General features: G+C 39.3%; 1 protein-coding gene across 1 annotated transcript in view; it reads left to right on the forward strand.

Annotated features, from left to right (window-relative positions):
* Ar (androgen receptor) overlaps positions 1-23,265 on the forward strand; it is a 160,897-nt gene extending 137,632 nt beyond the window's left edge. Inside the window, exons 4-8 of the mRNA XM_034485525.2 lie at positions 11,085-11,372; positions 16,748-16,892; positions 20,670-20,800; positions 21,670-21,827; positions 22,545-23,265. Of these exons, the coding sequence (XP_034341416.1) occupies positions 11,085-11,372; positions 16,748-16,892; positions 20,670-20,800; positions 21,670-21,827; positions 22,545-22,700 (878 nt within the window). The 3' untranslated portion in view covers positions 22,701-23,265. The remainder of the gene's footprint in view (positions 1-11,084; positions 11,373-16,747; positions 16,893-20,669; positions 20,801-21,669; positions 21,828-22,544) is intronic.
* Positions 23,266-25,470: the final 2,205 nt, after the last annotated feature.

Genomic DNA, 25,470 nt, shown 5'->3' on the forward strand with positions numbered 1-25,470 from the left:
TACAATACAAGTTCTTTTCTATAAACCAAATTCTTGTGGTAGCTATAGTAGAGATAATATGATAGACTTAGACATATGCCTGTTTCTAGACCTGTATCTAAAATTCTGATTTTGCCAGTTTATTATTTTGGTGACCTTGTAAAAATCTGTAGATCTCTCTGAGCCTCATTTTCACCAGTTATTTGACAGGAATACTTTTCCTTATAAAATTCATACAGAAGTAAAGACACCATCATGTAGTAGATACACGGTAATTATTGTACTTTCTACTTCTTTTAAGGTGAAGATTGATCTTTCTTTGTTTTCCCAGGTACCAGTACAGACTTTTCTTTCTCTGCTGTTTAAAATGGCTTTTAATTCTTGCTCTTTGGTCCTTTGGTTTCTGATGTACTCTTTACTCAACACATGTGGCCACCATTGCCATCTTCTAGTTGTGTATACTCTCTCTCTCTCTCTCTCTCTCTCTCTCTCTCTCTCTCTCTCTCTCTAAAAGGAAGAAAGTTTACTTCTTCCAGCTATACTTTTCAGGAGAACTTGTGTGTGGGGAGACCATATATTCTCTCTCTTACCTGCAAACCAGTTATCTGTGAAAGTACATAGATATTCTCTGTTTCTGAGTACTTGCTTTTAGAGAACTATACTTAGAAGTAATATTTTTCTAATCATCAAAATTGATGACTCTCCATATCTAATACTTGAATCTTGTTTGTAAACCATCTCCATAAAATATTTGAATTCTTAAAATGTGCTAGCCTTAGAAAGATTTTACTGGTGTTTACTTTTGCTATGAGAAATCCAAAAGCTCACATTTGATCTTGAAAGAGAAAAGATAATGTGGTATTTTCTAATGTATTGAACAGAAAAGAGAACATACAACATATAGAAAGCCATGTACTTCTCAAATGTAGTATTCTAAGAAAAATGGTTTTTATAATTTAACTGCTTATTTGATTTTATTTTATGTGCATTGAATGTGATTTTAATTATGTGCATTTATCAGAACCTCCTGGGACTGAGTTACAGACAGGTGTGAGCTGCCATGTGGGTGCTGAGAATCAAAATCTTAGGTCATCTGGAAGAGCAGCCAGTGCTATTAACCACTGAACCATCTCTCCAGCCCCTTAACTGATCATTAGAAATCATTCTATTTCTGGTTATATATTGTGAGAGATGTTCCATATTGCACTGGACTCAGACAAGTTACCTGGGTAAGGTAGCCTTTTAGAAACATTTGAACATCTTTTGAGACCATGCTGCTTAGAAGAACTAGGGAAAGAAATATGTGCTCACCGAAGAAAAATAAAACATCCAGATGAAGTTATTGATAATATTTTCATGACAATTTATGTCTAATTAGCAAATTGGAAATATAATTACTATCCTAGATGACCTCTTCTGTCATCAGATTCCATGTTACTTAGTCCAACTAATTGGTGCTAAATATAAACCCAGGTGTGCCAATTCCTGTTGAATAAAGGCGTCTGAGGATGAAGTGGGAGTAAATTGGTTAGGGAACTTTCAAGCTTCTAAAAGTTAGAAACTAAAATTATGTAATTACTAATTACTATCAGAAAATTTGGACTAAGAAACATAGATCTCAACCAGCCTAAGCCAGCACAGTGAAGTGTCATATTGGCAATTCTGAAACCAAAAGAACTTGAAGATTCTTTCTCCTTGAAAGGAAATAAGGCATGGAAGCTTTGACTACTGAACTATAAGGCATAGAAATATTCATTTGTAAATGATTTCATTTCCAGGCTGAGTAAGGATACAGAGAATTTTTATGGGACATTTTGGCTGATGCAAACAAATTTAGAATACCAACATGAAAGAATTGTTGTTGGTTTTTGAGTGGCTGTAATGAAAGCATTAAATTTTACCTTTCTGTTCTTTGCCTTCTCATATTCTCTACTCTGAAAAATTATTTCTTGTCTAGAGTATACAGAGAGGTATATAAATGCATACTCATACTGAAGTTCTTAAGTACATTTGTCATTAAGGCAGAAAAGAATGATAAATTCCCAAATAGCAGTTGTCCATTTCTTCATCTCACCTCTTTCTTACAAGATAAGAAAACTTGGAAGGCATGGAGACTCCTTTTCCAAAATGGTAACCACCCCTCTCTCCACTTGTGCACGATGCTTCCTATCTCAGAAGAACTGACTCGGGCATCTGATTTTTGAGCATAGGGGCTGCAAACCCATCCTTAAGCCACTACTTTCATCACAACCACTCATTCATATTAGGAAAAATCTCGTTTGGCAATTACGTGTATCTCAAAATGACCAGAGAGTAAAAAGGACTGTTCTGGATTTCTGCCAAAGACACAGCTTTCACCCTCAGACTGTATAAAGGAGCTGAAAAAAGTTGTTGCTGATCCACAGACAGGGAAGAAGGACCAAATTTTTGCTTCTCCTAGAAGAAACACCAGCCAACCTATCTCTTTAAATATTGGAGTTAAAAACCAGAGTCAGATAGTCCTCTTCCCTTAAAATACTGGAGTTAAAAACTAGAGGCAGATGGTCCTCTTCTCTCCAAAGTCAAGGTGACTCTGTTTTCAGTAGCCCACACAACTTGAACTTACCATAAAGCGGTAGAAGGCAAATCTGAAAAGCAATGTGCACTTCCTTTGTTTTCCTCCAAGTCTGGGCTAATGGAGGAAGTGGGTCTGCCTTTCACTCTGAGCACCTGAGTGCTTCTTCCACTCCCCTCTGCTCCCTCAGTGAAAACTCTTACCTCTATTTAATCAGATCAGCTGTGAGACTTCCTCAGACACTATTGATGTAATAGATAAGATACTTAGCATTTACAGTGTTTTGTTCTGTCTTCCCACAACCTCCATATTGAAAGTCATTTCCTCCTGTTGGAGGCACAGTACACAAGGCCTGAACTGACAAAACATGAAAGTAAAAACATTCTCCCTCCTTGATTTCAACTTGGATTTTCTTCCCTGTCCCTTTTCAAGTCACTAACTACACAAACACGCACAAGGACACACACACACACACACACACACACACACACACACACACACACACAATCTTTCTCTTTCCCTTTACTGAGCCATATTCTGAGGGATACAAAAGCAAGGAAAGACTTTGAGAGGGATGTTTCTTCCTCCTCTGGACAAAATTTAAATCTCACCAATGAGAACCTCTCTAACTTGGATTGAAATTCAAATGTGTTTTGTTTTTTAACTACTTTCTAGTTGCTTGTATACTGAATATTTCTGATAGTGAAAATTTCCTGTAATAAAACCATTAATACGCCAATGTCTTTTGTTTTGTTTTTTTGTTTTGTTTTGTTTTGTTTTGTTTTGTTTTTTTACAACAGACTGACAAAATTAATGTTGTTAACATTGGGGCTTTTTTTCCACTTTTCTTCACTTTTCTTTCTTTCTTCTTTTTTTAAGAAAAAAAAAAACCCTCTCATTTGCTTTCCAGGTCATACTGACCTGTTCAGCATGGACTGTTTCACATTTGTTTTTAATGTCAGTTTAAATGTAATTGTAAAAGCATGTATGCTCTAAATTCATGTAGTTACTTTTTCCAGTGGAAAAGCCTGGTATGCAAAACCATTTCCAGGCTCTACAATTTCTCAGGAGCAGGTTTGGGGTAATGACCCTGTACTTCTCACTCAGGATGGCATCTGGACAATGGACCCCTTTCCTCTGGCTCAGTAAGTCAGAGAAGGGGGACTTGGAAATAGTTTCTGTGCTTTGGCAAGGATGTGCAACATTGCATATCATTCTATTATTAATTATGTTTACTCCTCCACAAACTAAAAACCATTAGACTAAATAGTCCAACATAAACCTTGAAAGATAAAATTTGATATTCTTTCCCCTGGCTATTCCCCTGACCAGGAATCGGAACTAGGAGGAGAATGAGAGTCAGCAACAGGCGGGGATGGGGATCAAGGAGCCTTCTTGCCTGAGAGGGTATTCGTCATATATTTATTAATCCCATTTGGTCGCATTCTCCTGTTAAGCTCTCACTTTAGGCTTGCCAAGGACTGGCTTTGTTCTCTACCTGCAATCCCTGTCCTAATTTTTCTCAATCCAGTTCCAATTCCTGCTTCTAACCCGTCTTACTAAAAACATGCTGGTGGGACTGATGGAAAGGCAAGCATACCTAACCTGGAGAGAAGACCCCAGAGTCTATCTTTCGTTCTGCCACTAACTCTGTGTTTTGGCAAGATATCCCTTTGCCCTACAGTATCCCCATTTATAAAATAAGGTGAGGGAAAGCAGAGACAATATCTAGGTTCCCCAAACACTTTTTCTGAAACTGAAATATTTTTTCAAATAAAGTCTGAATTTTATCCAACTAAATGTAAGTGTAAACCATATTACTGCTGCTATGATTTGAAAGGAGGTGGAACCACATATTAAAGTTCACTTTGCCTTTCCACAGACACCTTGGAAGACATTCATAGGCTTCTCGGAGCTCCACTGGTGTACTGCACTAATGGCTAGTAATCCTTTGAACTCTTATTCTCTTTCCTATTAGATTTTAGTCACAGTGGAAATTGTAAATTTCAGAAAGAAGTTACTTTTTTTTTCTAGAACATTCACATGTTTACCATAAAGAATATATACATAGAACATTGTGTGCTGTTCAGTAAGAGTGAAAGCCATCATCATTGGCATACCTAATTCACTCTGTGCTAAGCAGTATACACACAACTCCCCCCCAGCCCTTTGTAAAATCACAACCATGTGACTTTGATCTTGCTATTTTCAATGATTCTGAAAGCTGTCAGTCTGCCCTTTAATCTTTCACCCAAAATGAAAAATGATACTGCTCATAATTTGCCACTACAAGGAACTCCTCGGAGTGTTTCTTGCCAGAGGTCCACTCTGGAGAAAAGTCATCACCTGTCAACTGTATTTTCACAGGATCCAGAAAGGTCTCATGAGGCTTATTTCATTTCCTCCTAAAAGTAATCTTATAGAGGAATTAGAATGGATTTTCACCAAGTAGATTAGAAAAGTATAATAGAAAACAAAGGATTTGTTCCTGACCATACATGTCATAAGTCTCTGATATTACCACCAACCACTAATAAGCCTTTTATTTTATAATAAAAATTTAATATTCCAGCGTCATTTTTCTCCTTCCTCCTGGAACTCAGAGGATATTTCACCATATGTGATTCTTTTCAGTGGTGTAGAATTTGTTTTATAGCCTGAGATGCCACCATGGTGTCTCCATTCCTTCAAACAGTCTTATGATTTAGATACTATTATCTCCATCTTACACATGAGTTAACTGAGTCACAGAGAGACTTAATCTTGTCTTGAGTCTCACAAGAATAGACTCATGGCTACTGATGAGACTCTAAATTCAAAGCCTTTATTTTCAAAAAAAAATATTTCTGAGAATTATATGTGTGTGTGTGTGTGTGTATGCTATATTCACATTTTCACCTCAACACCCCCTACTCTCCTTCCTCCAACTAGGTAAAACATAAGAACTTTTAAATAGTCCACTTTCCTCCTGAATGAGGAAAAAAATCACTATGAGTGGGGAAATCTGTCTTGGCTCATAATCTAGGATTTCTCTGACCTAAAGTCATATAGTAAGATCTATATGCTGGTAGATGGAATGATGAATGATATGATTTAGACCAGAGCCCCAAAACTCTCTAGGCCAAAAGTCACGTGAAGAATTCTGTCAGCTCAGAACAGCACTTATTTACTCCCACTCAGTGCCCTCCACCTTACCATGGCTCAGGAAACATCCTGGAAGAAGAAGCAGAAAGAATGAACAAGCTGGAAAGTGTGGGAAACTGCTGTGCAAATGCTGTTTGGTAGACAGGAAATACCTACTGCGTGCACCAACACCAACTCACAGCAGCTATTGTTAAGTATACAAGACCTGTGCAAGGTCCAGCCAGTTAAAATGTACAGCATAGAAGATGAAGGGGTACCTGGTCAGACCCTAAGACTACCTGAGGAGCTACTGGTAGTTGATGGCTCCTTTGGATCGGAGAGTAACGTTTCTTTGGGGGTGGAGTCACTTTCAAAGTCAGAGAATTGCCTTTTTGTTAATTCCCTCAAATGACTGTGGTCTTTAATGGAAAGAGCTCAGTATTTTCAGAGGGTACCTGATTCAGCCAAAGTCTTAATATCCAACTGAGTTTAATATCGTTTTCTCGGTACTTTCATAACAACAAGATTATTACTAGACTGCATAACTGAAAAAAGATGCATGTACTTATGGCACTCAGAATCACAGAGGACATCCTAAAACTTACTCTCCCAGAGAAGGTAATTCTTTGATACTCCAAATTCCATGATGAAATAGAGGGAAGAGAGGCAGCCTTAACCTTGGGCATAGTAATTAAAGTTTCAAAGACTAGAAATGTCACCTACATTTCTCCTCTGCCTAAGAGTGACAAGGTATATAACCTTAGAAAACAAGAAATTAATCTGTAAACATCCCGAAAAATCACTGAGGCTAGAGAAGTTACAATGTAAACCTCCTCAGAAACACACTGGAGCCAGATTTTTAAAAGCTGTCTTTGTGCTGTGGAGGTAGTCTTCACAGAAACATGCTGTGCCTGAGCTGATACCAGCATACAAGCTTTCCAAGACCCTGAACATCAGATGGCAACAAGGTCATACCTCGTGAAGGCCCTTTCTTTCCACTACTTTAAGCTAAGTATAAAAGCAGTCATGAAATGTAGAGCAGTTCATATTCTCTTACAACCTATCCACTTTTACTGCCCTCCCTCTCTGTTTCGCTATTCACTTTAAATAAGCCCCTGCCTTGAAATGGTAGTTAATTGGTGTATACTTCATACGGAGAATTGTTTTTGACTGTGGGGCTCAGGTGCTGGGGAAGGGAGGAGCATGGGGGTGGCCTTCATGGAAGAAAACAAGGCCTTGGGCACTGAGTAACAGCTGAGTCTAGCAAGCTTCATTGTCTCGGATTCCAAGTCGTCTAGCAACATGCCGGCCTCTGCTGCAGAGAGAGAACAGAGGATCCCCACAGAATGAATGGAATCCCATTTCAATTATATTTAGTACAGTCACGCTCGTCAGGCAGATAGCTCAGAACACCTGGTGCGGCTTGAGCCACTACAATCACACAGACAGCATATTGCTGGGATCCTGAGGACAAATGGGAGTGCAGACTCTCTTCCCCAAACAGATGCCGTTTAACTGTAGACAATGTGAAAATGACAGGCAAGTTCTGATTGACACAATTCAAAAAAATAGGAATGATTTTGTCTCAATGGACCTTCCCCACAGTGTCTATGCATATTGATATTGCTTCAGATGGATCTGTTTAGGCCCATAAGTCATCACCACACTGAGATTTTGGTCATTGTATGGAGTAGTGGCAACAGGTTAATATCATTGATTGTAACACCACCAATCACCCTTTGTCCCTGTACCTTTTGAATAAAATCCAATGGATCCATTTTGTATCATCCATTTTGTATTCATTCCTTCTTTATCAATAGCTTTAGTGTAGTATGGCAAATAAAACAGCTGCCCCAGAAAGCAGGCCACATTCCCAGCACTATTCAGCAGACTCTCTGTGATAATGGAAATGTGCTATATTGCTGTTGTCTATTATCAGTCACTGGCTACATGTGGTTTTAAACACTGGAAATAGGTCCAATGATACTCAGGCATTAAATTTTTATTTCCTTTATTATAATTATTTTCAAGACTCACACAGATATAGTGGCTATATAAAATACTGTAAGCCTAGGACAGTGCTCAGAGAGGTACATACTGAAAGAGAGCAGGAGTAAGTTAGTAAAAGAGAAGCAATGAGTCTTAAGAGATTTAAAATTGAGACTAGGGGCCCCGGTTCTAATCCTAGCTCTGCCACTAGATGGTTTCACCCTCACTAGATTCAACTTCCACATCTCTGACTTGAAACTTTGGACTAATACAAGAATTCTCGAGGTTATATGTAAGAGTTAAATTCAACTTAAAATATATGTGTTTCATGAGAGATTTTATGTGCTACATGAATGTCTTCTAGAGTTGGGAAGGCACTAAGACATTTCATTTCAGTTTGCCAGGAAGACTGCTAACCATTATTCTATACATATACCTAAACACACTGCATTTTCTGGGTAACTTTTGAATATATTTCAATCTGTCAAATTTGGATAAGATAATTTCTAAAGACTCTTCCTGTTTGCAAAGCTGTGAATCTATATACCACTAGAGTAACCCAAATAGGTTTCTGTTTAGGCAGGGAACTGAGTATTTTCATAACTTCATGATTTTCTATTTTCAGATATGCTAGCACTAAAGTCCATTGTCAGGAATGAAGATTATAGCCAAAAGAGATAATAATTTAGGGATTCAGACTCCTTGGAGAAGACACATGACAAAGAACAGAGAATATAGATTTTCTAGGTAAAGGAGGGTCAAAGAATTGGCATTATTTTTCCTAAGTTCAAGACTAGAAAATACCTGCAATAAGCATAGGGTCTGTCTGGGACTTACACCAGGGGCATTCTGGAGACATTATAAGATCCAATGTAAAAAATGGATTCACCAAATAGCAAAACATTGTGAGTGCTAGCCTTTCACTTTGATAAGAGATAGGCTGGGTTCATACCAAACCCCAAGCCTTATGCCTTTAATGGGAGGTAAAAGTTGGCAATGGATGTACATATATATCTCTTTATTACTGGCTGTGCTCAAATCCTATAGAAATGATTGTTGGAAAAGGTCATCTTACAGTCAGGGCTGGGTTCCAAGACTTATTTTCCCTCTTTTCAATGCTTCTCTCTGTCCTAGGTGTTGATACAAACCTGCCATTTACTATTACATTGATTTACTTAGTAAGAGTATGATAGAGTTTTTGTAAAGGTCTTACTTTTCTAATTAGGGCTTAAAGTCTGTTGTAGATATGTCATTTTTCTATGGAGCCAGAAGCAGATATATAGTAGGGATTTTTAAATCACATTTATATACTTGCTTGGAGGGATCAGCTTCTCTTTATTTTATGTCTTTCTTTACATATTTAATTATTATTTTAAAAGATTAGAGAAAATACAGTTTATAGTCTACTCTGAGTGCATCAGCTTGTGATAGATCTCGGAGTTATGACCTTTTCAATTATTTAAACTTATCAATATAAGTGCTTGGGAAAACAGAACAAAGTAACCATTGGAATGCCAGAGGATTTTTAAAATAAGTGTCTCTCTCTCTCTCTCTCTCTCTCTCTCTCTCTCTCTGTGTGTGTGTGTGTGTGTGTGTGTGTGTGTGTGTGTGTATGAGCATATCAGGAAGATTATTCTTTAATGACTGAGTTTGGGGCTACTGTTACTGTGGTTGTTTTAAAGAATGTTATATTTAGTATCCTAATGGCTGGTTACATTCTAGTATGATTTCCAATTTATGGAAAGATGCTAGAGACAGGGATTTTTTTTAATCCCATTACAGGTTCTAACCTTTTACCTTACTTTTCCTCACTTCTGCTAAAGAAAAAGATCAATATGTGCTATATTATACATGATCAACTATGATTATCATTCAGACAATCTCTGAGGCACCTTATAGTGTGTGGTAGGAAGTAAAACACCAGAAAATTCCTACTCACTATTCCCAAGGTAAGATGACTTAGTAGTCTGAAAATATAAAAGATTTTCAGAATATTTTCTAAACTGCATTCTCATTTCATACTTAATTCTCAACTGCTGTAAATCTAGTCTCTGACTAGTCTAGTCTACAATGACATAAGTGTGGGGCAACCATTCTGTCCTCAGAGAACCTTAAATACTATTATGTGTGTGAGAGAGAGCTAAGCCTGGTAGCAAAGACCTCTATTTCCAGTGACTTGAGGAGCGGAGATAGAAGAATTACAAATCCAAGTCCTTTCCAGGTTACAGAGTGAATTCAAAGCAACTCTGATCAATTTTGTTAAATTCTAGTCTCAAAATTAAAAGTAAAAATGAGGGCTTAAACTATTGGCTCAGTGATGAGTATTTACTAAGTTTGGATTATGTTCAGTTCCCAGTGCCTGAAAAGAATGTGTGTATAGAGAAAAGGGACCTAATTTCCAAGCTGCTATACTTTTTGGTATCCCTTTAGCACCCACGTAATACGTCTAGCTCTTCATTCAATATGTCTTTTTAGTCACTTTTTCTAACAGAGATGCATTTTCATGACTCTCTTGCTTACAACATTCCATATTAGCCTATAACCGAGAAGTCAGGACATCTCATATATAGACACAATTATATTGTTGTCTTGTTTACAATGCTCATTAATTGTTATTGCCTATAAGAAAAAGCCTGAACTTCTTATTATAGTACATATGATACATTAAAACCCAGGCCACGCTTTGTTTATAGCATCATAGATAGTCATTTTTCCATATATGCAATGTAAATTATAGGCACACTGACTTCTGGTTGTTCCTATTTCTTAATGCCCTTTCTACCCACTTCTACCTGGTGAAATTCTTATTGGTGTTTAAGCTCTAGGTCAAATGCTACCTTTGACATGAATTAGTTCCTGACCTCACCATACAGAAAGATTTTTCCCCCTCTTCATGATGCCTCTTTTGTAGTTTTTACTATCCTGGCACTTTCCAGAATTCTCAGTTACTTCTCTTCTAAAAAACTGGAACATGGCCTATGTTCTTTATGTTTCCTAATAACAAATATTTGCCAATGGAAATGTGGTTAATAGATGAATAAAGAAATCAGTTATGATTGTTTCTGTCAATTGGATGAATGTCCCAGATATAAATTCTGAAGCCTGAATTCAGGCAGAGCTGGTTCAAAGATATACTAGAGTGGTCTGAAACAAGGATCAAAGGTGAAAGCAACATATGAAAGTTTGGGGTTTAGCAGGGATTGGAGATGATAGCTGTCTCATTCAACCAATGCTAATAAACACTTGTCTTTAAGAAGCTTTGACTCTATGACCAGAAAGAAGATATTATTATTATTAACATTATTAATATTATTATTAACATTATTATCATTATTATCATTATTATTATTTTAGCTCAGTCACTTTTCTTAACAGGGTAAGTATTATGTGTATTTTTGGCCACTGATAATAAATTCAAGTTTCTTTTACTTCTCAATAGCTCGTAAGCTGAAGAAACTTGGAAATCTAAAACTACAGGAGGAAGGAGAAAATTCCAGTGCTAGCAGCCCCACTGAGGACCCATCCCAGAAGATGACTGTGTCACACATTGAAGGCTATGAATGTCAGCCTATCTTTCTTAATGTCCTGGAAGCCATTGAGCCAGGAGTGGTGTGTGCAGGACATGACAACAACCAGCCTGATTCCTTTGCTGCCTTGTTATCTAGCCTCAACGAGCTTGGTGAGAGGCAGCTTGTGCATGTGGTCAAGTGGGCCAAGGCCTTGCCTGGTAAGGAAAAGGAGAATGGGGATGTGGGATACAAGATATAATAATTATTGAATGGTTCTTTGGGCCAGGTACTCATTACTTCATGCAGTTCTCAATGCCACACTGTGGAGAAGTGATTTTCATATAAAAAAACAATTCTCACTATAAACACAGAGGGAATTGAGACTCAGAAAACACAAGAGAAAACAACATACTGGTCATGACTCCACTGATATACACAGTAATCATAATTTGTCATTTAAGCCCAAATCACATATCTTATAGTTACAGCTACATAAACCTCAAGATGTTCTTCTATGTGTAAATATGGAAGTTCACACCAGAGGTAGTATTTAGCCTGAGCTATCCCACAGGAATTTTTATATTGTATGGTAGAAAGAAAATTGGAAGTCAGAATACTTAGGTTCTAACCTTAGTTCTGCCCAAAACCCATTTTTGATCCTTTACCCTTCTGGGACTGTTTCTTTATTTGTATGTATCAAGAGTATTTGGGGCTAACTTGATGATTTTTAAACTCTACTTCAAGGATGCCTTAATATTCTTTTACAGTACTTTAGAAAGCATAGTGGAAAGAAAGGTGATATCATAGTAAGAATTACCACGTGATTATCTTACTTCTATTGGGACACCTCCAGTAATGAATAGGAAGTAACTTCCTTGTTAGGCCATCTGTAATTTAAACAAGTCTTCTAATTTGGCTATAACCAATTAGGAAAGCTTTTATCTAATAGATTCACAAACATTCCTTTAGCAAACAAATTATTTATTTCTTTTAAAAATTGTACACAGATGCAAGTAACTCCATTGACTTAAAACTAGAATCTTTGCCTAACCTTCAATACTTTACCATCTCATCTCCCTCAGCACTACCACCAATTAAGCTATAAGCTACTAGTCACTGTCATACAATTTTGTGGCTCTTGGGAACTCATTTTGAAAGGCAGTGAAGCATATGTTCTTTAAAGATTCTCCCAATCCTGAGATTATATGATTCAAAGATTCTTTTGAAATATCACCAAGTCTCCTTGTGTCAAGTCAAAGATTAACCCACGCTTTAATGAAAACTGCTATTCGGACAGAAATTTGTAGCGGGGGTGGGGAGCAGTTTTCTGATTGGACTATCATAAGAATTCCTATGAAGTAGGATCTTCTTCTTCTATTTTACATATAATTAAATTCTGACAAGAGGCATGATGATCTTAAGTTAAAGACAAAAATACGTGGATTGAGACAGACAGGCAGACAGACACACAGTAGACACATATGAAATAAACAAACACAAGGTCCTCCTAATTCCAAATCACTCCCAACTTATGAACTCTAGCAATTGTGTGTAATGGCCCTCCATTTCTGTCATTATTGGCTTCGCAGTGAGGGGCAAAACCTCCTAGAAGGCCACCTGAATCATATGATGGTCATTCTACTTTGGAAAACATTGCATTTTGATTGTCAAGAACTCATTTTGTATTTCTAACTCACAAGGCCACAGTTCCAGCTTCTAGAACTTTCCTCCTACTTTCTCATGCTGGAAAACTGCATTTAAGTAGCCAATAAGATTACTGGGCAGGAAGCCCAAGGACTGTGGCTGGATATACACTGTGCCAAAACTGAGAGTTCACACGGGGAGCAAAAATGCAAACAAGAAAAGAGGCATTATTATCATTTATCCAGCTGGATGTCTTGATGCCATTTTTAATGGATAGTCTCAGTTTCCAAATATTTAACATGTCTCATTTTATAGGATTCACAACCTCTCCATATATATGAGTCTCAAAAATGATCGTTATTTCTATTTCACACACCATAGCTCAAAGAAGTTACTAACTTACTGCATTAGTTACTTAACAATGGAACTAGAACTTACACTCACCTCATTTGATTTCTAATTAAGTGGTCTTAGAAATAACCTAGTACAGATGACCATGGCAGAATCTCTTTTACCTGGGAATATTGGCTGTCAATGTCTCTACTCTCAGTATGGGAAACCTTTTCCTCACACTGACAAATCTGCAAGCCAAAATCAGTTTAGTATCTGCCTTTCCAGAATAAATGACCTCTGACACTGAATCATTTAGAAGAATAGCTCCCAAAGGGAGCTGATTACTGCATTCATAAGAATGGCTGTTTAAATTGTCCATAATCACCTACTAGTTCAAGTAATTTGCACATTCAACATTTGAGTTTCTGTCCTATACAAGAACCTAGTCAAATGAATTTTGTTGTGCATTTTCTTTGGTGGTGATAATATCTGGAAATTTTCTCATAAGGTTCCTGGCACATTAATAATTCTAATTAAAGATAGGAAACATTGAATCAATTGTATATACACAGTATATTTGTAATCAGATGGATCTGGATTGCAATCTTAGCTATGAATTAATATATAACCTTGAATATATCATAGGACTTTGTGCAGCTCTTTTCTCATCTCTTTTTAGAGATGGTAGACCACTTTGTGAACTGTCATCAGCACAGAGTTCATGTATAAAGAATACCTAGTACAGGATGAAAAACACAGTAGCGGCTCTCTAGATTATAGCTTATAATTATCATGATTGGATGCTAAAGCTATAGCTTTCATTAAGCTCAATCTGAATTGTCACCATCCTTTCATACAGTTCATATATTGACCTGGGGTTTGAGCTGTCTTCTTTAAGATGTTGGCCACTCACTGCACTGATGCAAGAGAAATGTGCAGGCCTTGTTTTTCACATACTGTCTCAGACATGAAGCTATATACTTCCAGTGGTGTATATGATTGCTAGTAATAATGTTGATTGGATTCTAATGAGAAAACAAAGAAACATCATCTATTCCTTGTTGGTTGTATCTCAAAACTTGAGCATAATTCCTTTGTATTTCACCAGAACGGTCTAACATTGCCTGACACTACTGCTTCCCCCTGTCTTCCCTTATTAGCCATGCAGTCTGAGCAGGCTACTTCAAAGGCTATGCATTAGAAGAACTGTCAGGTATTATAAACAGAATGCACCTATATCAGAAAACAAGTACTTTACATTATTGGTGTGTGCACAAGTATTGTGTCTGAGTGTTAAGCAGCTCTGAGTACTATTAGTATTGCTGCCTAATGGAGATGTCCCCTTTTTGCCTTTTTTTTGTTAGTTCTCTGGTGTTGGAGAGTGGGGGAAGCATCTGTACAGAGAATTTCTTTGATAACTGCACAGTTTAATACCTTGCCCTCCATGTACACATTTTACAAGAAGATCAAAGCTTATCGACCATTTTTTTCTTGTCTACGACATCACATTCCCAGGACTCTTTCACCATGTGAACCTTAGATATTTTCTCATATAATATGAGTCCTCTTGTGTTCTATAAGGAGGAGTCCAACCCAGGGATTCTATATCATAGAAGGTTTCCAGGAGAGAAATTCTCTGAAGTTTGAGTCTCCAGCCAGTCTTTTCATTTGTCAATACAATGAAGAGAGACAAATAGGCCTGGGAACTAGGATTATGGCCAAGAGTGGTCCTATGTGGGACTCTAGAAGAGCTTATGACTGGGAGACTTGAGATCTAAAATAAAATGAAAATGGGAGGCAGTGAATGTGTAGGTGAGTGGGCAGAGAACATTCTGATAGTGAAGACCTCACACTTGAGCTCATAGATAAGAAAAGGCAGATGGCCCACATAATCTCTGAGCTGTGACCATCAGGAGATGATTAAGGAATAGAGGTAAAAACTAAAACACATGGATTCCAGTTCCAGTTCAGACATGACTGCATGACCTTGGGCAAGTCACATAACTGTCCTAATCTTCAGGTTCCATGTTGATAAAATAAATGGCATATTGTGATTTTTATACAGAAAAAGCCTCTGTATGACCTAGAGTCATGGGTATCAAATGAGGTCAATTCACAGATGCTTGCTCTAATTTTCTTAATGATAATTCTGAATTTGTATGAGAAAAATAAAGGAGGTATTAATAGGGATGAGCTGTGGGGTAATGATGCTTTAAACTTTTTAAGTAGGCAAAGAATAGGAAAGTTCCAGGAAAACTTGGTTATGTATGTTCTACTTATGTGTTATTACAAATGCAACATTTGGAGGCTTCGTCCTGAACTTAAGGGAAGCTATTTGGAAGGAATCAAATTCCCATTCTAAAAAAAATGAATAAAACATACTGAGGCCCCATTCTTATGTGTCTAATGTTTTTCAAGTGCCCAGTCAAATACATGGGCTATGATATGTATTATGGGCAAAGACAGATAGGAAGCTAAGCTCGAAGTCCTGTAGAGGAGAAAGATGTGTCCATTTCTAAATCATAATATTTTGAACAGAGTTCTTCAGTCTGCTAAAGCTACTCCAGGTTCCTTGAAAAGGTAAAGAATCATGATGGGACAATGGTCTTGAAAAATATAGAAAATGCTTCACAGAGGAGGTAGTTTTGGAAAACAAATTGAAACATAAGTGAATGTTACATTGTAAGCAAAGGATCTGCCTGAGCAAAGGCGTGGAAAAACAAATTATAAGTTTTAAAGAAGGGCTGGGACCTAAATTATCAGAAAGCAAGTGACAAGAAATTAACCTAGTCAGGCAGGTCATACAGAGGCTGGTTCTGTATAAACATAGCAGCTTATGGGTAGCAGAAGGATATAAAGTTAGGAGGGGCAGAGTTAAATAAGATTTTTTTCCTATTTAAAGAAATTTAATTAAAGAAATTCAAGAAAGCATGAGGTATAAGACTCATGGAGGAAAAAAGACTAAAGGGGGGTGTAGAGAAAGCAACGTGTGTTAACCACCTCCCATAATTTGCAGATATGTAAGCCTATCCATCTCCCAGGGTTGTAGCGTGGCTGACATCAGATTACAACTAGAAGACAGCTTTGTAAAGTGAGAAGAACTGTCCAAGTAGGAGAACTGGCAATTAAAGTGAATCTTGCCAAAGGTGTAATGATCAAGAATGTGGGCTTGGGAAATCAGTTGGCTAGATACAGCCATATGACCTTGAACATATTTCTAGGCTTCTCTGTAACTCATTTTCACTGATGCACAGAGTGGGGATAATAAATTCACCCATTTTATTCCTTGTGAAGATGAAATTAGTAATAGATGTAAGGGGCTCAGAAAAGAGTCAACTTGCTATATATAAGTAGTGTTAAATTGTGACTCTTCCAAGCATCAGCATCCTTTCTGATGTCATCATGATCTCATTAAAGAGCTCAGTGAAAGAGAATGAATGTGGCCCCACTATACAGACTTTTCTTCTTCACCACTCTTGCCTAAATAGCTATCAGTGATGTTCATTAAGGCTCCTGGCTGGCTGTGTGAGGGCCAAATTATCAGCCAAGCAGAGGCCCAGACATAATGGAGCCCACCAATAGCAATCTGACTTTGCTTCTGCTCCTTCTACTACAGGCTTTCGAAACTTGCATGTGGATGACCAGATGGCAGTCATTCAGTATTCCTGGATGGGACTGATGGTATTTGCCATGGGTTGGCGGTCCTTCACTAATGTCAACTCCAGGATGCTCTACTTTGCACCTGACCTGGTTTTCAATGAGTAAGTACTCTTGTGATCAGCCTTTGGTACCTTTGCTTATCACTGGGGACTTCGATCAGTCACTATTTGTTGAGCAATTACTTTCATGCCAGATTATGGTCTGTACTTCCTAAAACCTGTCTCACTAAGTTCTCATGATAATCTGATCTGTTTTCATAAATAGTCATATCTTTTAGGATGTGGGAGTTTATATGCATCAAAATTAAATTGACTTTGGCCCTGACATTTTTCTTTTTTTTAAGAGATTTAATTCATATCAGTCTTCCTACCTGCTATATTTATCTTTCATGAATTTGGCCAAGGGCTCAGATTTTGGAATCATATTCTCTCCTCATGTCTTAGTTCAGCTATTATCCATGTCTTGATCTCTAGACTAGACCCCTTAAATGTCTCTGACTTTCAGCTTTCTGAAATTTTCTCATAGAGCAACAATTATGTTAAATGCTAATTGATAGATGTGGTCTTCCTGGCCTATGATAAAGAAAATACTTTTTTAAAAATGAAGACTTAAAAGAATTATTTTAATTCAAGAATGGTGACTCAAAGAATCCCAGCATTCAAATGACAAAGGCAGGAGAATCAGAAGTTTAAGGTTAAATTTACATTTATAGGACATTTAAAGCCAGCCACCACCCTAGGCTACAGAGTAACATCTTCTTTCACTGAATAAGGAAGAAAGAGGAAAAACTGAAAGGAAATAGTGGGAGAGGGAAGGGAGAGGACAAAAAGGCAAGGTACAGGGACAGGCTAGGGATCCCATTCTTATTCCCTTTCCCCTTTCCCTGTTAGTGTTCTCAGATTTTCCAGTAGCACTGTGAACAAAGCTGACCAGAATAAGTGTCCCAAGAACCTTGAGCTTCGTTCATTACAAGGAATCCTTTCAGTGAGGACAGGAATTATGCTTCCTCCCCCTTCAGGCCTTTAAATAAAATCCACAGGCCTGTGGTTCCTTTAAAGCATAGCAGTGCCATGAAAGGCAGAGTAAGTGTCCCCATCTGTTCTCTTTCAACCTAGCCAGCCCTGGTAGTCAGAAGCTAAGAATAGCCACTAGGATTTTGGTTCCAGACCTTCAAAGAGTTACCTATGATGCCATCTTCTGGGCCAGACTTTGTAAAGCTCCATAGCTGCTCATTGCCCCCCCGCCCCCCGCCCCGGCCCAAGACCCTGCTATTCTGCATTGAATTGACTCCTCAAGCACTAGCTCCACTTTCTCCAGAACCCTGAAACCTTTGGAGTTCTTCACCATGATCAATTTCTAAATACTGATTTCCCTCTCCCTCCACATAAGCCTGTAGTACCCCTCCTTAGCTTTGTAATTAGGTCTTGTTCATCTCATGAGAAGATACCTAGGGCTTCTGAGGGCATCAGGCTTAGATCTATCAATCCTCAAAGGTTGTGAAACAAGGCTCCCTTCCATCTGTAGGAACCCATTGCATTACAGCCCTTAGAGTCCCTACAGATATCTAGGCCTGTATTTCTCAACATATGTTACTGCTGGCATTTTGGAATGATGTTTTCATTGTGCAACATGTTATGCAGTTTTGCACTTAATATCCCTTGTACCTGCTTGATAAATATGATTTAGTCATTTTGACAGAAAAATTCCCGACTACATTTCTACTGTCCATTAGAAAGGCTGTACTCTCCAGTAGAGAATCATTAATTGCTGTCAAATGAGGCCCAGAGAGACAGAAATGGGGACTTAATGCTCAGAAAACCCATGTGCTGCTCGATGGAATACCAAAGCACTATTCTCAGTAAAGTTCTCTTCATTCTTTCCCTCTTTGTAGAAATTCTGTGTTGCAAGGATAATGGGCTTAAATTCCAACCCTATAAACATGGGGAAATTGCTGCAGTTCTCTAAGTCATATAGCTTTCACCATAGAATGCTGTAACAATGAATAACATAGCAGCACCTTCCTTATACATCATTAACTAAGCACTTACCATGTGCCAGGGACTATGTTCAGTATTTTCCAATCTTCATTTTCCCTTTCATCTATTCTTCTGCTCTCTTGGTGAATCCCAATCCTACCCATTATTTTTACCCTACTGCCCATTCCCTTTCCTTCCTTTAATTCTCTCCCAGTTCTCTCTCTCTCTCTCTGCTTCCTGTTTATTTCCTCTTTGGATTCCATTCATTGCTTATTCCTCTTCTCTCCCATCCATTCCCTATTCTTTTCTGTCTCAGGGGCCTGCAGCAATATTCTAGGAATCCTTTATGCCAGGATCATGATTTCAAACACTGCAGTGTTGACATCAACAGAGGCGTGCAAATACAATGGAGACAGAAGCAAAGCCAGGCTCCAGAGGCAGCAGAACTTACTCAAATGTCCTCTAGGGTAAAAGAGCTTAGAGCAGCATTGTTCTGCTCAATTGACTTGTGATACCATCTAAACACTTCCCTTGTCCAGTTGGATTTCAGCCTGGATTGAATAATTCACCACCTGCTACCTTCTCTCCCTCTCCAGGGCAGCCAAGGTCTCTATAAGATAGGTTGCAGAGCTTCTGCCCAGGCAATGACAAGCCTGCTCAGCCTGTGCCCCAGCTTTGGGAACTAGAATATCAAAACATGGCCTTTATAGTCCATCTGGGAGGTCTTTGTCCTCATCACTTAGGCACTTAAGCTGGTGTCAAATTCCTTTTCCTTTCTTCACATGCTACAAATGAATTCTTCTCTCTCTCTCTCTCTCTCTCTCTCTCTCTCTCTCTCTCTCTCTCTCTCTCTCTCTCTCTCTTTCTCTCTCCCCCTCGTGTTTCTGTCTGTCTCTGTCTGTCTGTCTGTATGTCTGTCTGTCTGTCTGTCTGTCTGTCTCTCTCTCTCTCTCTCTCTCTCTCTCTCTCTCTCTCTCACACACACACACTCACACACACGCACAAACACACACACACACAGAGTTCTGAACTTAAAGGCCTATTAGTTGTCTTTTTTTAGAGGCTTGCCATAGCCAGACATGGAACAGAGAGGTTGCCTCCACCCTGAAGCTGTCCGAGCCTTGGCCACTTCCCCATATAATTTATAAGTGATAATGTGATAATCTGTTCACAACTCACTATAAGAAAGCAGCTCACAGATGTTAACAACTCCCAAACTGCGGTAAGGAACAGTCAGTCTATGAGGGAGTGGGCTCCCCTCTGCAGAGGACATCAAGAGTAGACATTGCAAAACACCCCTAGCACATTTAGAAGCACTGGAACTCATTGTGAAAGGACAATGTGCAGTTTATATGTATTTCTAGGTGTTTTTAAAGAAATGATTAAATTTCTGTTACAGGAAATGGCAGGCAGGGGTGTTGACAAGATAAACACCTGTGGCTGATTGCAAATCCTGGTATTCTTACATGGAAGAGCAGCTTGCCTGAGTTGTCTCTCTGAGAAATCCTGAAATGGGACACCTAGGTGGCTGCTTCTGGCTCTGGCCTTAGCTGTAATCCTAGCACTGTAGTCAGGGAGACCATGTGCCTGTCCCATTGTGTTCATTTGCTTATGCTTTCCTGTCCCTGACTCAGGAAACAGAAAGGAAATAGAGACCTGGAAATTCCATGTGCTAAACCATATCCTGACTAGGGAAGATGAGTCTGTATCAGGCTATTAGAAGTTTTGGGCACATGGGGAATGGCATAGTTCCTTGTCACTGTAGTCAGACCAGGACAAGTAGCCAGATTTTTTTTTTTCATGGAGAATCTAGGGTGGGAGGGACAACAAGAACCATTTTGTGTGGGCTGGTGGGAAGCCTCTCCCTCATTTTTCCTTTTCATCTGTGTGTCTCTTGCTTAGGTACCGCATGCACAAGTCTCGGATGTACAGTCAGTGTGTGAGGATGAGGCACCTGTCTCAAGAGTTTGGATGGCTCCAGATAACACCCCAGGAGTTCCTGTGCATGAAAGCACTTCTCCTCTTCAGCATTAGTAAGTGCCTGGGGCTATGGAGGAAGCCATTGGTAGCACAGAAGCTCTAGGGGCCCTCCATTTCCCACTAAAATGTTAGGGAGAACACAGCTCCTGGGCATTCCCCTTCTCTCTCCCTCCCTTCGCCTTCCATATTCCCTGAGCATCCTTTCTCCTTACAAAGACCAATTTTACATCTAGAGAACAGCAATGAAGCTGATGGTAGAATTCAGCCTCTGCCAGTTTCTCCATTCTCATTCTTCACTGACATGAAGTCTTTTAAGGAGGTTAGAGTAGACCTCTAAAATTTCGTGCAGCCTCTACTGTAGAAATAGGCATGAGCCACCTTGCATTCCTTGAAGAGGAGTACAGTAGGAGGGATCACCTCCCGGAGTACATTTCCTCCTCTATCAACCAAAGGAGGCTGATGTAAGAATCTAATGAAGGCTTGCTTGGCAGCCAAGGAAGATTTTGTTTTGTTTTGTTTTGTTTTGTTTTGTTTTGTTTTGTTTTGTTTTAAATATTTCCTCTAAGCAGAGTGTAATGGGGAGAATGGAGGCATTTAGTATTTGATAAGCCAGGTTTTTTGAGTGTCTAAGTCATAGTTGGATGGCTAAAAAAAAGTTGTTTGGGACCTGAGAAATGGGTACATGGAAAAACTAGTAAACAGTGTTTAGTCTATTTTCTCTAACTCCCTCCATGTTAGGAAGAGAAAATTCTTTACTCTGAAGGCCCCAGGCACACAGACTTCAACTAAGAGAAAGCCCAATAAATGGCTCCCTCTGTGTGGGGGTGGGGGATCAAGTTTGTGGTCAGAAAACTTGGTGCTTTGTCTAATGTTCCTTCGTGGGCATGCTGCCCCTCCCCATTCTTTCTTCATCCCACATCAGTTCCAGTGGATGGGCTGAAAAATCAGAAATTCTTTGATGAACTTCGAATGAACTACATCAAGGAACTCGATCGCATCATTGCATGCAAAAGAAAAAATCCCACATCCTGCTCAAGGCGCTTCTACCAGCTCACCAAGCTCCTGGATTCTGTACAGCCTGTAAGCAAACTACAGAGGGTGCTTTATCAGGGAGAGCAGCTTGATAGAGCCCAGTGATAATAAGCTCCTGTAGGGTCTGGCACCACCTGTGGGGAGGTGCTTCCATTTGCCTCTGGCTTTGAGTATGGTCCAAGAAGAAAATGCAATGGAGAAGAAAGGAACACAGGTCACAGTATCCCAGCTGGATGTTATGAAAGGGGTGGAGGAGTTGAGTACAGAGAAGCTGGGTTGCAGGGAAGAAGCTTAAAGCAGATGAGTTCCTCACATAGGCAAAACAGGCGTAGATATTTTTCCTTCCTCTTTTCCTTGAGACATATACCTGTGTGTGTGTGTGTGTGTGTGTGTGTGTGTGTGTGTGTGTGTGTAGAAGGGAGAAAGAGGAAGAATGGAAAGAGGAAGGTAGAAAGAAAGAGATAGTGTGTGTGTACAATGGAGGGAAGAAAACAGCAACACTAAGTCTTAAGTCAGAGGACTTGAAATGCTGTAAATGATCTCTAGGAGTCCACAGTGCCGACATGAGAATCATTTTTCAAACACACAAATGAATAGATACACACACACACACACACACACACACACACACACACACTGGGCAGGATCAAGGATAAGCAAAGGGGAAAATTCGAAGGGTACTAAAATTCAGAAGTGGGAGAAGACCCTGGCAGGAGCCATGTTTTTATTAAGCCAAGTTTACTCTGTCTTTTACTCTCCCTACAGATTGCAAGAGAGCTGCATCAGTTCACTTTTGACCTGCTAATCAAGTCCCATATGGTGAGCGTGGACTTTCCTGAAATGATGGCAGAGATCATCTCTGTGCAAGTGCCCAAGATCCTTTCTGGGAAAGTCAAGCCCATCTATTTCCACACACAGTGAAGATTTGGAAACCCTAATACCGAAACCCACCTTGTTCCCTTTTCACGTGTCTTCTGCCTGTTATATAACTCTGCACTACTTCTCTGCAGTGCCTTGGGGGAAATTCCTCTACTGATGTACAGTCTGTCATGAACATGTTCCGCAGTACTATTTCCTGGGCTTTTCCGTCTTTCCTTCTCTTCTTCCTCTCTTTCACCCTCCCATGGCACATTTTGAATCTGCTGCGCATTGTGGCTCCTGCCTGTGTTTTGACTTCTGTTGTATTTCTTTGAATCTGTGATGATCCTCTTGTGGCCCAGTGTCAACTGTGCTTGTTTATTGCACTGTGCTGTGTGCCAACCAAGCAAATGTTTACTCACCTTATGCCATGGCAAATTTAGAGAGCTATAAGTATCTGGGGGAAGAAACAAACAGAGAGAATACAAAGAAAAAAAAAACAAAACCAACAAACAAAACATTCTAGGTTTGTTTCTTCATGGTATACAAATAAACACATAGGATTCCCAAAGAAGCCAACAGTGACTAGAAGAAAGTAAAAAAAAAAAAAAAAAAAAAAAACCATAAATTCATGAGGAGTCACTGTTTTGCTCATCCTGTGTCTCTGTGGGAAACTTCAGTTGTTGCTAATGGCTATTGGCATTAAAGAGCAGGATGACTCCAAAGCTTACTATTAGGGTAGAGAGAAAAGAGGACAAGGAGGGCAGATGGATAACCATTACCTCCCCACAGTCTTGTCCCTAAGTCCTAGAGTGCTCAGTTGCAGTGCAGTTCATTGTACTGAAATGTGCTTCTTGTTTGAAAACTTGTCTGCATGCGAATGCCTCCTCATTCCAATCCTTTTCTCTCTTAACCTCTGCTTCCACCCCTCAATTGACTTTCAATAGCTTTTCTCAGAGCTTTGTACTAAATGTTCTCTTTAGCCAAAACTTGGCCACTTTCACTGAAGTTATGTCAATGGGAAGAAAGAGGGAAGATCTGACTCTTTGGAAGGCTCCATTCAGATTTATGTTCATATTTCCATGTGTGAGCCATAGTGGAGCTTTGTGGCTGGAGTCAGAGGAAAAGGAAGTGATGGCTTAGCCATTCTCCCTTTAAAGATAGTGAATAGTTGATCCCATAGTGCAATCATCTTTTCCTCTACTTTTAAAGGACCTACAGACTCCGTGCAGCTACATTCTCCCTGCACAATTCTTCAGTGTTCAGTGGCCCTGAACTTCACCATAATGCATTTAAGCCAAGGTGGTAAAACTTGTACACTTCTTTGGACCTGTTTGTAGACACTGCTAAGATCTCCCTCTCACCACCACCACAGAGGCTAGCAGACAAGCAGCCACAGCATCTATGTTTAGATGTCAATAGTGTAAAAGACATCTCACTCAATGTCTTTCATCAACAGTCAACTTCTGGAGCCCTTAGACAAATTGGAAAGAAAGCATCAAAGGGACCAGACAAACTGGGCATCTTGCCCTTGTCCTCCAGAGACAATATATTCCTATCAAGTGGAGAAATGTCAGTTTCCTCCTCAGAGCAATTAAGGGGGCTACCCAGACCACGGTGGAGGAGAAAACTAAGTTACCCAGCTGGGGAAAATGAAGACACTAGAACCAGAAAGCATAGATTTTTTTCCTTTCCATCCAGCATACCCACTGGCAGAAATGATGGAAAGAAGAAAGAAGGCCAGAAGAAAATACAGACTACTGAAGTCTTCAGAGGCAAAGTCTAAAGCCAGATGAACACCATCTGGCTAGATGGGCCCCAGTTTGCTCATCCTCCTCTATTGTAATTGCTGGGCTGACTTTGGCCAAAGTTACTCAGAATCTCCACCATAGTTGTCACCTCTCAGTCAGAGGGTGCAGGACCACTGAGACATTCTATAGAACCGTGACTCCCATTGGACAGATCTGGCCAGTGTAGCTACAAATAGACTACACCCATAAACTCAGGGCACGCCCTGGGTCACTGGCTTCATGTAGTCTGTTGGCAGCCTTCCTTACTGTGGACCCTGTTCCTCAACCTTGAGTGCAGGAGGAATGTCCACCTACTCTTCCATTTGTATCATTCTTCCTCACTCAGCTCTTCACTTCCCCGCAGAGATTAAGAAATCAGGGGTTACTGGTTGGTATACTATGTTCATTGAAAAGGTGGTTTCTGAGTGACAGGTTTCCTTCCCTGATTTCTTTGTTGATATTAATAGCAAAAACAAACTTGCAAAACAACTTCTTTAACAAGGGAGGGAGAATATAAGATGGGTGATATGCTAATCCAACCCTGCTGGACAAAAACTGAAGCTGACAGGTTGCATTTTTTTAAAAAAAATAGGACAGTTTCTGATTTGCTTTGTGATGACACCATCTGGCTTATGTACAGGATCCCTCTTAGCAGAAAAAATATCATTACTTTTTTAGTTAAACTAGGTTACATTTTAATAGTTCCTTTACATCTATTCTGAAGCAATTTTTGTCTTCTGTGGTACATGGATTTTATTATAACATTCTAATATTTGTCTTTGTAAATACTAGGGACTTTTTGTTCCATTTCTCTAGGAAGCTTTTCATGTTATGGAGTTCCAAATCACGACTCTTATTTTTATGAATATATATGTTTTTACTTGCAAAAGCCAAAAATCAGTGAAACGGCAGTGCAATTAATGTAACACCAACTAAACTCCAAGCTTCCAAGTGACAATACTAGAGAAAAGCAGCATACACACGGCTTTATGCCTATTGCTTCTGCAGTAGGGCTTGAGTGAGCAATGGAAGCGGTAGCTTGG

Source organism: Arvicanthis niloticus, chromosome X, assembly GCF_011762505.2.
Source record: "Arvicanthis niloticus isolate mArvNil1 chromosome X, mArvNil1.pat.X, whole genome shotgun sequence".
Taxonomy (NCBI): domain Eukaryota; kingdom Metazoa; phylum Chordata; class Mammalia; order Rodentia; family Muridae; genus Arvicanthis; species Arvicanthis niloticus.